The sequence below is a fragment of the Zootoca vivipara genome, chromosome 3 (genome assembly GCF_965207765.1).
Source record: "Zootoca vivipara chromosome 3, rZooViv2.hap1.1, whole genome shotgun sequence".
Lineage (NCBI taxonomy): Eukaryota > Metazoa > Chordata > Lepidosauria > Squamata > Lacertidae > Zootoca > Zootoca vivipara.
This window is the reverse complement of record NC_142586.1, coordinates 77,162,596-77,175,674: the sequence shown is the minus strand read 5'-3', so window position 1 is coordinate 77,175,674 and position 13,079 is coordinate 77,162,596. Positions and strand designations below refer to the sequence as shown.

Genomic DNA, 13,079 nt, shown 5'->3' with positions numbered 1-13,079 from the left:
GGGGTTTTCAGCTAAATCTGTTTGGGAATAAGTGGTACCCAAATCTCATTTTCCTGAAAGTAAAACCACTAGGCTAGATTATGCATTTTAGAAGAGTCATAGAATTGCCAGACTAATGTTTCTGAACCCTTGTTAGTTTCATCCATAGTGTGCCACTAATGCGCTTTCAGGGAATCTAAAATGTGCAGTGGCAACCTTTAAGGCTTTCAGAAAGTTTCAGAAGTTAGGTTTTGTAGAAGTGTCACTAAGGTAAGGTATTCATGTCCTCTGGCTCATTAAAATACAGCTAAGCCAGTGTAATGACTTGGACTTGCATCTGTACTTGGGGTCTGCTGGTCTAAATGGCTCTTGCCATGTAAGATTCACTTTCACCATTCCTAAGATGCTAAGATTTTAGTGTCTGGCTAGAAGAAACTAGTTGCACTGCTCTATACAGATAATACTGTTAACCAATATGGAAAGATTGTAACTTGCAGAGACTAGTCTAATTCTAGGGGAAATAGTGTAAAAGCAAACCATGTGCAGAATGAATGCCTCCATGCTTTCAAATCCACATTCCTAGAATCGTGACTTAGTTGTAACATTGGTTAGAAGTTCCCCCCCCCCAAAGGTTCACCAACCCAATATGCCATGACCAAAGAGTCCAGCATATTATGATTAAAAAGGATTTAATCAAAAATAACAGTGTTTTAGAGTCTTACATTGGTTCTTGAATGCGTTGGTACTCTTACATTTCAGCTCCTGAACTCTGAAAACTTGTTCCGGTTTTTGAACGTTGTTTGGAAGCCAAATGTCCAACGCAGCTGCTTGAGTGCAGGAAGCTCCTGCAGCCAACGGAAGCCGCACATTGCTTTTCAAACATTTCGGAAGTACTTCCGTACTTCCGGAATGGATTATGTTTGAGAACCAAAGTACGACTATAGTTCATGGTTCCTTGGGCCAAACATAATTACTGCTTGCAGGAATATTGTATTGGATAATACTAAATTTGTATACCACCCGTCACCCAAAAATCACAGGGCAGTTCACAGCATGAAAATACAAAATTAAAACGGGCCATGGAAAAGCGTGTGCTTGCATTAAAACATGATTCTATGTCAATGTAGAGATCACACTTCTGCATTAGCTCTGGTTAGACGTGTGGTCTTGTAAGCATATCCAAGTTCCTTTCAATTGTTAATGCATGCTGTTATCTGTATAATTGTTTTGTGCAAGCCATATTAGCAACGGCACAGGGCTCTGTAAACCCCTCTTTAGGCAGTAAGTTAGCACTAGATACCCATTCATCCAGCTAGGAAAGCCCATCAGAACAAATATCTTTCTGGTTCTGCATTTTCATTCAGGAGCAAAGTAGTACAACAACTTACTACATTACAGTAGCAAGTGATACAAAATGATCACTTGGATTTAACAATCATTTCTACTGAACTTTATTCTTTTTTGAAAGTTCACTTTTTGAACTGCTGAAAAACAGCAGGATATGCTGAACTGTCTTAAAAGCATAATGGGCTATCTTTGGAAGCAAGGCCTAGATGACAATTTGTACAAATAATTTTGCTGCAGGGTTTCTCAAAAGCAACAGAGGCAAACTACTTTCTACAACCCCCTCCCCCGCAGAATAGACCTCTGCAGCACAAAGAATGGTTAACAGTAAAAACATCGCACAATGCTCAAGTATATTTCTACTCCCCCACCTAGCTCTTAAATTTATTTTGATTCTATAGAATATTGCAAGGAGCACTTGCAATGCTAAACAGAAATACAGGTGGCAAATATAATTAAGGATGATTTTATTATTGTACAAGCAGCATACAAAACTGGTAAGCGGTCAAAGGTATTGCAAAACAGTAGCCACTACTATTACCAAACAGACTGAACAGAATGGATTGCTATTATAATTGTCATATATACAATTAGGTAAAGGCTTTGTAAAAGGACAAGTTTTTTGTTTTTTTACATTATTTCAGTGCAGAAAACTTGCACAACTTTTTCTCTGGAGTAGAAAGGGTAATGAGTACTTTCCTAGAACTATTCCCTTTAGCTTAATTTAACGCAAACTATTCTAATGAAAGAACATGATGCAAGTGATATATTTTATTGAGGAAAAAGATGTTTGTATGCAACTTTATACAAGTTGTAACTTATTGAGCAACCTTGCAAACTCAAATTGCTTCCAGCTCAACACTAGTTTAAGACATTATGAAGAAGTGTTACAAGCATCACGGTTTCCTTGTGAGAACCTGGATTAAACATCAAGTGTCATCCACTGCCGCTTCCCCAAGGAAAGTAAATCAGATTACATATGCTTCACCCTTGATTTGAATGTGAGAATACATGAAAAATACAATCTGGAGTTTTAGGGCAGTCAATTGAACTGTTTCCTAATGCTCGGCAAATGAGCTATGGCTCATATTGTTCACAACCAAGTGTTTCAAGAACGGCTTTCTTCACTTCTCTCTTTCTCTGGATCAAACTGGGTGCTTTCATACAAAATTTTCTTTTTCATCCCTTCTTGAACCATTCGTTGCTGAATCCTTAGTTTTGCATTATTGTATCTACAATAGACCCTCAATAAAGGAAAAATAAAATAATGAATGATCCGCATCCTATTTTAGAGAATAAGAACTCCCAGTTTTATTCGGATGGCATAGTATTAAACCAGCCTGTATTTTGAAGATAGAAATGCTTTACACAACTTATTCTTAAGTAACTCTTCTGCAAACAAAAATATAGATTAGATGTGCACATAGGGAAAAATTAGAAGCTAGCTTTGTACAAAGGGAACAGACTTCTGCCTGCACAATAGGACTTCACCTTCCTCTCAATCCGCTATATGCACCTTCATTATGCACCTTTAGACAACAGGCAAAAACATTCCTCTTCAACCAGGCCTTTGGCTGATTAACATCTTACACCCTTTTAAAAGTGCTTGTGGGAGGGAGCTTTATTGGTGGTTGGTCATTTTGCTCTTTATTATTTTCGGTTTTAAAAAAACCTATGTTGTGAACCACCCTAAGATCTGGATGAAGGGCGGTATACAAATTTAATAAAACAACAATGCCCACAAAACTGCTTGGGAGAGAAGGCACTTGGGGGGGGGGGTATGTAGGGTATGCAGATGGGAGATGAGGAAAGCAATGTCCCATAGCAAAAACAAGTCCACTCATGCAACATTGGAGCCTGCCATCTCTCAGTTGCATTAGTGAAGATACTGGATGTGAATTTGGATTGTTCTACTGTACCACCATATTATTTAAAGACCCCTCCCAGGCAACGGACAGCTGGAGTAGGATGCAGAAGGTGCAAATAAGTCATATATTTCCAGGAATAGCCTGGTACACTAGTGTGATTACATGTGCCGAGTTGTAGGCAGGAGTGCCAACTTGAGTAAAACATTGGGTGGGCCCAGGCAAGCCCCATGCTGCATAATGATTCACAAGGCGTGACACCATTTGAATGGCAATGCCCATCAACTTTGGGAGGGGGGGAGACCTGGTCCCCTCAAATATTTTAGGGGGCACATGAAGGGACCTCGGTTCCTAGGAGTCTGCTCCTAGGGTTGTAGGAAGAATCCACCCAAAGCCTATCCGCTCACATCTGCAACACAAGTCTGAGAATTTCAGAAACATACATACCAACATCCTAATGTTGACAGGATAAAACCTCCCACTCCAAAGTCACAGGATCGTCTCACTCTGCCTAGGCAGAAAAGAAGTTTGTTCATTTGTAAGTTATGTAGACGGCATAACGAATAGACAATAAGGGAACTACCGGTCATAGAAAAACAACATAGAAAATGTATTTTAGAAGTATTTATCAAACTATTTCTGAAGATAAAGTTGGATTTGCATAATCTTTATAATACCATGGTTGCACAAACCAATGAGACAACACATTAAACAGAATGAACTGCATAAAATTTGGGGTAATTTGACATATGAACTAACCTCAGATGTTGAACAAGCCTGCTGAACAAAACAAAGACTAGATTCTAAAACTACTGGCTAAAAAGAAAGGAACACTTATAAATTGGTATTGTTATAATGAGGCTATTATTGGATCGTAATTGAAAACAAAAACTATTATTAAAAAAAGGAACCCTCTTAATTATCCTCAGCTGCTGATGTATGCTTATGAATACCCCAACTGCTAAGAAGTTTAAAGAACAATTGGTATGCAATGTTTTGGAGACGGATTGTGCTGTATGTACACCTTTGCTGGGAAGGCTTTTAGAGAGGAAGTAAGCAACACTTTATGTCAGCTGTTGCGCTGTATTAATTGCTGCATGGAGCAAAGTATTACCAAGTATGGAGAGAGAATGGAAACAAAGAAAACATTACATATAAAAAGAAGTATCTGCAGATTTACTTACTAGTTGCCAAAAAGTGTCCAAGACCCACAGTTAGACCACCCAATGAGCCATAGAGCACTGATTCTCGAGCACAAGGGACATTTCTGACGTCAAGTATTCCCAGTAGCTTAAAAGACTTGAAAGAAATGAAATATATCACATTAAACAACACATTTGTTATATACAGAACCTTCTGAAGTGCTGCATTTTGTACAGTAGATTATTCCTGTCCTTTTAATAGTGATGTAGAGCAAAAAGAAAAAGCATGTACCGTAGTTTTCCCACTGGGCCAAAAGGACAAGAAAAGGACACAACCATTGAAACTACGGTAATTTATCTTACTATCATTATCTCCAGTAGCTTTTTAAAGGGGGGGGAGTTGTTGAAAAGTTATTCTGTTATTCTCATTGTCATTCTCATACCAATGGACAAAGCATGCATCAAATCACCTCGATCTTCTATATAAAAGGCTATGTTTGATTTTTGTATATCTTTTTACATTGATATCCCACTTTTCTTTCTTCATGGTGGCCTCATATACCTTCAGACCATACCTTGGGATACTTCAGTTTGGATAGTGCAGCATGACCATATTGATCCTGCTGAATTTCTCAGGATTTGATGCACTGATCAGTGACACTGAGCCACCCTTCTGGGTAGGAAGGCTCCATATTGCAGTGGATCCTATCCTTCTTGGAGTTTTGACAGGAGGAGTGTGAGCACCACATGATGCACTGGAAGAAAATCCTATACAAATTTCCATTTTGCATCATCCTTCTTTAAAAAATACAAGTGATCTAAATTTGGCATTTTTATTCTACTTGAATTTAGTAAGCAAACCCAAAAACTTTGAACTGTCCAAGCCTGCCTAATATTGTATTTCCAATTGGCGTCCATTCATTGTTACTAAGGAATTTATGAAACAGAATAATTTTCATGGAAAAATAAATCTATTTTGGAAAATCTTCCAAATAACTTAACTGGTAAATTGGGGGGGGGGGGAGAGAGAGAGTGTTAATGCTGCAATCATACAACCAGTTGAAGGCCTGTGGGATGGCGGCAATAGGAAACTGTATGAGCGCTGTTGTACAGCTGGAGAGAAGTTTCCAGGTGAAACAACATTAAGCTGTTGAGGCCCCTTGGTATGCCTGTGGAAAATGGAAGGTGCAGGTGTCTCACCAGCAGTGCAGGTCTAAACAAGGCATTTTGGGGTTGTATTGGGCGAGTCATGGATCTGAAGGTTCCATAGACTGCTTTGCCCGCCTCCACCCAACATGCTCACAAAATTGGTCTGAAACGGAACAATGGGAGGAAAAATTCTTTTCCCCACCTTCCAACTCTGGATGCAGCAAGCTGGCAGGTCTACAGATGCATCTGCTCTAAAGGAAAACATTTTCTTCCAATAGCAAAGGTTACAAGTATAGCACAATCCCATAAACATCTACACAGAAGTAAACCCACTGAGTTCAATGAGGCTTACTTCCATGCAAGTGTGCATTGGATTGCAGCTAGAAAAGCCTGACTTGTATGCCCAAACATTCAGGGTCAGGCCATAAAACAATGGATCATAATTTCTTTGGAGCTACGGTTGCGTTATCATGTCTTCGGTATACCCCTCTGGTATCCTCAGAGATGAAGGCAGGATTAAAAACAAATTTAAATGATTAGTATTTTTAAAAAGAAAAGAAATGCCAGAGATTGTGACAAAGGAACCTGAGTAAACAAACCGAATATTATGGTCCACTTATAGCCGTGCGACGCGTTATGTGGACTCAGGAATAAATCGGGCATTAAGTGGTTTGAAGCGAGACTCCGTTTCCTAGGGAAGGAGCGGTCTATCAGGGCGATAAGGCGCGACGGTTAAATAGAGCTTCCACGCTCAGAGGCAGTGTATCTGCGGGGAAAAGGCTACCAGTCCGCTGCTGGGGTGGCAACACTTGGCTCCAGGAACCCTGCTAGCCTGGTCATCCAGGCGGTTGGCGCGCTGCTCTGACAGCACAAAAGCCGCTCCCGTTAGAGAAGCCGCAGCCCCTTCCTCCGTCCACACAGCCAACGAACACGAGGGAGGCCATAAGCAGCCACCGCGGAGCTCGCCGACGGCGCCTTGCCTCCGCTCCCAGCTCATTTACCTTCTCCGCGTCCCCGGCCTCTTCCTTGCCCGCCATAACAACTCCGCTTGCCAGGCTTCTCCCAGCCGACCAACCGCCGCAGCTAAACCACAGAGCCCTAAAGCCTGAGTTGCGCAGAGAGGCCTCGCGCAGACGAAGGCGGCCGCTCTACCCATCCGTCTCTGCCGTCTGCCCGGGGTTTTTTTCCTCCCTCCCCCCTCCTTTCCCCTGTATGGCCCCTCCTCTATCTCTATGGTGCTCGGAGAGGGCCGGCGCCATTTTAGGTCTGGAGAGGAGATTTCGAGTAAGGAATCCTTTGTTCAGTGAGATGGGTCACGGAGCAGTGTGCGCGCCTGCGCGGGAGCGCGCCGCTTCCCTCCGCTCTCACTCTCCCCCAACCTCCCAACCAGCAGCCGCGCGCGCGCGCTCCCGCGTCCTGCTCTCGCCGCGAACGTCGTCGCGTCGGGGTGTTTGATGGCGCCTAATGGCGGGCGGGGCGAGGGTGGGGGAGGAGCGCCTCAGGATAAACCAGCGGCAATTAAAAGACTAACGAGGGCGGTTGGCGGGCTGGTGTTGGTGTTGGTGGTGGGCCAGCCACGTTCCTGGCTAGCGAGGCCGCCACAAGTGTTTCATAATAAGGCTGGCAAGAAAATTGCGGGACGTTCTCGCAAGTAAGCCGCGACGGCTGCTGCTGCTTCTGGAAGAAATCTTCATATCATATTACAGTATATGGACTTTTATTATCGTCTGCGGAAAGGCGAGCATGTGAATTTGAAAAATTCCGAAACGAAAGCGCGAAACATGGGCGTGGTGTAGTAGTGACTCGAGGGGTGGGCTACCGGTAGGACGACCCAGCTGTCAAGGCCCCGTAGGGATTTCTCTCAGCCTCCCCTCCCTCGCAGTTGTAAATGACAACCCCCGAAGAGCCCAAGTTTGCATGACTCCCTAAACGCAAACCATGGCTTAGCAGCAGCAGAACCACCAAGGGCAGAGCAAAGCGCCCCTCATCTCCTCCTCCTACTCCGCAGGAGCTTGCTTGACTTATAACACAGTAGCACAGTAGCACATATGTCCAGGCCCAGGTTTTATGAGGCCCTAAGCTACTAAAGGTAATGGGGCCCTTTATATGTCCAGCTGTCCTTTGTCAACAACAAATTGTCACTGTTTTTTCTGTTGAATATATGCTATATGGTAATTTATGGACCTAATAGGTATCTAAAGCCATTTGCATATAACAAAATATGTATTTTATTAAAGAGTTTTTTTCCTTTAATTTTTCTGGGCCCCCCAAGAGAGTGGGGCCCTCCTAAGTTATAGCTTGTTTAGCTTATATGTAAATCCGTCACTGTCCAGGCCTCTATAAAACGCATCAGTTACCCACATCTGCCTCCAGAGTCCAGACATAAGTGAAAAACACACAGAATCCTTTTGGCACCACAACTACAGAGAAACACAGCATGTGTTGTTTGTTTGTGTGGGTGGGTGGGTGGGTTTTTTTTACTAGCAAGGCAACAAAATTTACTTCACCTCAGGAGGTTGGACTGGATAACTCTTGAGGATCCCTTCAAACTCTACCATGCTATGATTCTATGGAGTACGAGGTAAAAAAAAGGCAAGAGGATATACGGTAAGTTGAGTAGCGTTATCTATTGGCTGGAGAGAAGCTACCCTTCAATTTAGGAAGGCTCCTACGGCTGAAGGCAGATGGGAAAAGCCGTTGCCTGTTGGCCAGCACAAAGCCTCTTTCCCTTCACTTACCATAGTGGTCATTTGAGAGTGCTACAAAGGGATATAATTGATTCTTACTGTGTTTCATATTAAAAAACTGCATAGGTTAGTGACTGATGAAAAGGAATCTACAGTGTCAAAATCCAATATGCACAAAGATTATCCCAGTAGTTAAAATAGTTTTAATTCTTTGTATTTGCATATGGAAATAGTTCTACTTAAGAGTTATGATGGATTTTTTCTAGGCTTACATTCCCCCCCCCACACCTTTCACCACAGGAAACAAATCAAGGCTCATTTCAGTAATCAAAATCCTAAGGCTTATTTCAGTAATCAAAATTCAAGTTGTGGCATGATAACTGAAATAGTGCTTATTATTTATCTCACATAAATAGCTAGTAGGTTGCCTGCCAGTGGCAGTAATAATTTCATTAGTTCTGTATTATTACTTTCACTGATGTGTTACTTGTGGTTTATGAGAAAAAGAACTGCAACCACTGAAAACGAAGTGATACTGAAATTTTATTTTATTTGCTTTTGTCTGTAGTTATTCTGTGGTATGGTATGAAATAGAAGGAAACAGGGTGATGGTGAAGCAGTATTGGAGCTGTACCGAGGACTAGGTATAATCCTTTATTTTATATCATGCAGTTATAGATTGCTCAACTGAAAAATACATGGGACTTTACATAATTTTAATATTAACTGAATTATTTATGCTTGGATTATGGATTGGATTATGGAATGGTATACTATGGGTTAGACCAGTGCTTTTTTCTTTAAAAATGTTTAGGGGTACTCTCATTTTTACTCAATAAATTCACCATTTTATAGTTCACAGTGGAAAAAATAAATACAGTAAATGGACAAAAGTACAAAGATTCACAAAATATTTAGGGGTATGCGTCCCCCCAGAAAAAAAGCACTGGGTTAGACACAGAAGTGCAACAACAAAAATAAATACATTTTTCCTTTCATTTAAAAATACATTGATGACTTTTTCTTAGCAGTTATATAAGATATATTAAACAGACGATTAGGCTTTGTACAAGAAAATGTAAAGAGGTTATTTTATTGTATCATACTTCCTATTTTGAATAATTTGGAAAAGCAAGGTAAATTTGTTTACATGGGCGTGATTGACAGCTGACAAAATCAATAGAATGTGGAGAGAAGTTTACAGTGACTTCCTCACTTGCTGGTGTAGCACTGCCCAGAGATTTAGGGGAAAGCGCAAATTTACAGGGGACTGCCGGACCGGCCCTAAGTTATTTGACTGAAAAGATTTCTGACATTCGTAAGATACAGATTTCAAGTACAGTACTGAACTGGTACCTACTGTATCTGCAGTGAATGAAAAGTTAGTTCCATATGCCATCTAGTGGTTGTCTGTGAAGATGCTGTAGCTTTTTAAAAAGTAGTTTGTCTCTTCATTTTACTCAGGGTGAAGTGTGCATGCACACGAAAGCTCATACCAATGACAAACTTAGTTGGTCTCTAAGGTGCTACTGGAAGGAATTTTTTTATTTTGTTTTGATTACGTCAGACCAACATGGCTACCTACCTGTAACTGTAATTTAAGAGGTGAGCCTGCTGTGGACCCACATTCATCCACTTTGGGTGGAAGTATAGTCTTTTTATCTACATTGAACCGAGAGAAAGTTTGTTTTTTCCTGTTTGCAGCCATAATACTGCTTAGTTATGCTTTGACACTTGCTATGTTTCAAATCTCTTTGTTTTAAAAAATAATTTCAAAGTTCCAAACTATTATGTAATCATGGCTTGCAACCATGGTTGGTTAATATTTGGACACATAATAACTTTAAAAAGGTAAAGATGTGCATTAGTTGCTGTTGTTATATTTGTACCCCATCTATCTGACTAGGTTTCCCCAGCCACTCTGGGTGGCAAGCATACACGTTGTCAGTGATGGCTAGTGCCCATTGGGACAGGTGGGATGGATGTCAGAGAGGCCAACAGGAGGTGAAAAGAGCCAATGACAGGCAGTGTCAACTAATGCTCATAAAGCTGCCCTTCCTCAGGGCAACACTGAGTCTAAATAGAAGGTTTACATGTGGTAGGAATGTATTAACTATAATGGAAGCTGGCAAATGACGAACTATGAAACTGTAAATGTAACAGGAGGCTGAGTGAGCTATTTCCCTCTTTGACGGGATCAGTGCCATCCAAGCTGACAGCTTCTCAGGAAAGCAGGAATATGTGAATGGAGCCCCCCAAGTAATTGTGCTACTCAAACTAGCAGCACAGGTCACACCTCAGGCAGTATGTGCAGCATAGATGCTGGATGCAGAGCTTTTCTCCACAAACAGCCTTTTGTGTTGGTGGCAAAGCTGACTTCTATGCAAATACCTGTTACGTGATCAGTCTTGATAGTATTTTCAAAGGGCATGATTCCTGTTACTTTGCTGAACTAAATAAGCTCCCAAGCTTTTGTGCACTAATCACATGTGTTTCATAGCATTTCTCTCCAACTTATTTTAAAGATCATCACTTTCCCAGTAACTAGATGCTGTACATTAATAATATTGAAAAGCTGGACACAGAGTTTGTTCTTTTCAATCTAAACAGAGATGGTGGGTTTTTGTTTTTTATTTTTATAGGCATAGAAGTAATGGGTGGGGGGAGAAGAGTAAGGAAAACTCATATAACCTATGTTGTGTCTCAGGAAACATCAAATAAATCTAGCGGAATCAGTTCCTGATCTTCTTCTATTTCTTCTTTATGTTGGGTTCCCCAGGTGCTTAGCCTCTTAAACAGTCTCCACAAAGCAGCAAATTTCCCTTTGCTCCAATCTTTCTTGTCTTTTTTATTTTCAAGTCTGTTTTTCAGTTCCTTGTACTTCTCAAGTTGTTGGTTTTTTCTAAAAAATAGCTTAAAGTACCTGTAGTTATCACTGCTGGTGTACCCTTTAGTCCCCACTTTTGCTTTTTGCATTTTTGGGTTGATGTTTAGCAAAGCCATGAATCTGTCATTCAGTTTCTTGACGTTTTCTCTTAGCTGAGGTAGTTTTTCTGACAGTTCTAGCACACTCATATTAATAAATTCCATTATTCTTCAGAGGTCTTTCTATGAAGTTTGTGTTTTCCTTTCAAAGTCTAAGGACAGGAAAATCTTATTAATTGTAGATTAAGTCAAAACTTTAATCATTAGGTATCTATTACCGTAATTTTTTTTACTAACCTCATAACCCTGTTTTGTCTTTTAAACTGAATAGATTTCCATGGATCAGGACAATATATATCTGGCAGTGAAATGCAACTATTTATCCGAGAATTTTTAGTATTCTGTTTCTATGAAAGCTGATGACATCACTATTGCTTTAGTGACTTCACAGTAAATGAAAGGCCAGTTCAGAGGTGCTAAAACAGGGGTCCCCAAACTAAGGCCCGGGGGCCGGATGCGGCCCAATCGTCTTCTAAATCCGGCCCGCGGATGGTCCGGGAATCAGCATGTTTTTACATGAGTAGAATGTGTCCTTTTATTTAAAATGCATCTCTGGGTTATTTGTGGGGCCTGCCTGGTGTTTTTATGTGAGTAGGTGTCCTTTTATTTAAAATGAGTCTCTGGGTTAATTGTGGGGCATAGGAATTTGTTCATATTTTTTTCAAAATATAGTCCGGCCCCCCACAAGGTCTGAGGGACAGTGGACCGGCCCCCTGCTGAAAAAGTTTGCTGACCCCTGTGCTAAAATGTGCTGTTCATGTACCTTCTGCTGCAGGAGACAAGCAACTGTTGCATCTGGTTCAAAAGTTGGTAGTTCCATTATGTGGTGAGATCAGAAGATAGTATGACAAAAGGCAACTGGAATATGCAAGTCCATGTGCACTTGGGAGGCATGGACCCTCGCCCATTTCTGATGATCTGGCTTCATCTGCCACTTCCCCCCCTCTCCTCACATATTTTTGATGCATCATACAGCTGCCTCTTTATTTAAAGGCAGGGGCTGATTTATTTCTATTTCTATTCCCATCCTTTTCTGTGTATGATCTTTTTATGCCCTCTATTTTACCATGTTCTGCTCTTTTCTAATCATCTTGCTCCTTTCACTCTATCCAACTGACACTTAAAAACTTTCACTTCCCCCCCACCTCCAGTTTCTCTTACATTCTGCATCCTGTTCTCCAAATTTCTACTCTTGTTCTCATTTTCCTCTTGGTTCCTTCTGACTTACTTTTTGCTCTTAACCTTTTGGGAAAGGAACATCATTTTTTCCAGAGACCTGCCACTGTCTCTTGGAACTGAATGTTAGACTAAATTCCTTTTGGTATGTTGCATATGTGTCTGTTGTGTTTCAGTTGGGAGTTGATAGTTGACCAACACCATCATGAAAATGTGTCGGAACCTCCAAGTAGAATGCTGAAGCGGCCAGGTGCTTTTGATGAATGCCAGTACCAGAATGCAATAAGTTTTTGGCTTTTCTAGTTTCCCACAAAACATCTTATAGCAAGTTGTTTGTCCAAGAAATTCTTGTTCTTTCCCTTTTTTCTTTGATATCTAGATAAGAATAAATATTGTGAACCTTCTGATGTTATGATGATTCTTTTTTTTTGTACATGAGCCATCCTTGTACCCCACCCTCAGTTCCCATTGCTCTGCTGTCTCTTTTGAAATAGTTTAATTTGAAACTCTCCAGTGATCACCCCTTCATCATGGTATGGCACTGGATATGGATTGTCTTGAAAGACCTTATATAGTTATGTATTGCTTCTGTTTAATAAAAACCCGCTAAAAAGAATATCGTCATGTAAAAAGTCTTTGTTCACTCTTGCATGTTAATACTTTTAACCCAAAATATAAAAATAGATTTAATTATACAATAGTATAAAGAAGTGGAATTGAAATCTAATATTTAAATTGACAAGAACAGAACA

At 40.8% G+C, this 13,079-nt stretch overlaps 1 protein-coding gene and 1 long non-coding RNA gene across 2 annotated transcripts; one reads left to right on the top strand and one right to left on the bottom strand.

The window, feature by feature from the left end:
- Nucleotides 1–1,773: 1,773 nt before the first annotated feature.
- On the bottom strand, nt 1,774–6,579 carry COX20 (cytochrome c oxidase assembly factor COX20). Its single transcript, XM_035108342.3, has 4 exons — nt 6,481–6,579; nt 4,373–4,487; nt 3,636–3,699; nt 1,774–2,567 (listed from the first exon to the last, which is right to left on the bottom strand). Exons 1-4 carry the CDS (start codon nt 6,514–6,516, stop codon nt 2,432–2,434), a joined length of 351 nt encoding a protein of 116 aa, XP_034964233.1. The 5' UTR covers nt 6,517–6,579; the 3' UTR covers nt 1,774–2,431.
- A 327-nt stretch (nt 6,580–6,906) lies between these two features.
- LOC148686310 (uncharacterized) lies at nt 6,907–12,935 on the top strand. Its single transcript, XR_015949083.1, has 3 exons — nt 6,907–8,086; nt 8,735–8,810; nt 11,927–12,935. It is a non-coding gene; the product is annotated as an uncharacterized LOC148686310 (long non-coding RNA).
- Nucleotides 12,936–13,079: the final 144 nt, after the last annotated feature.

Coding starts and splice junctions, on each gene's coding strand:
- COX20 (XM_035108342.3), bottom strand. CDS start 6,516: ATGGCGGGCAAGGAAGAGGCCGGGGACGCGGAGAAG. Junction 3,700..4,372: donor TGGACACTTTTTGGCAACTA/GTAAGTAAATCT, acceptor TTTTCTGCCTAG/GCAGAGTGAGACGATCCTGT. Junction 2,568..3,635: donor CTGTCAACATTAGGATGTTG/GTATGTATGTTT, acceptor TCCTTTATTGAG/GGTCTATTGTAGATACAATA.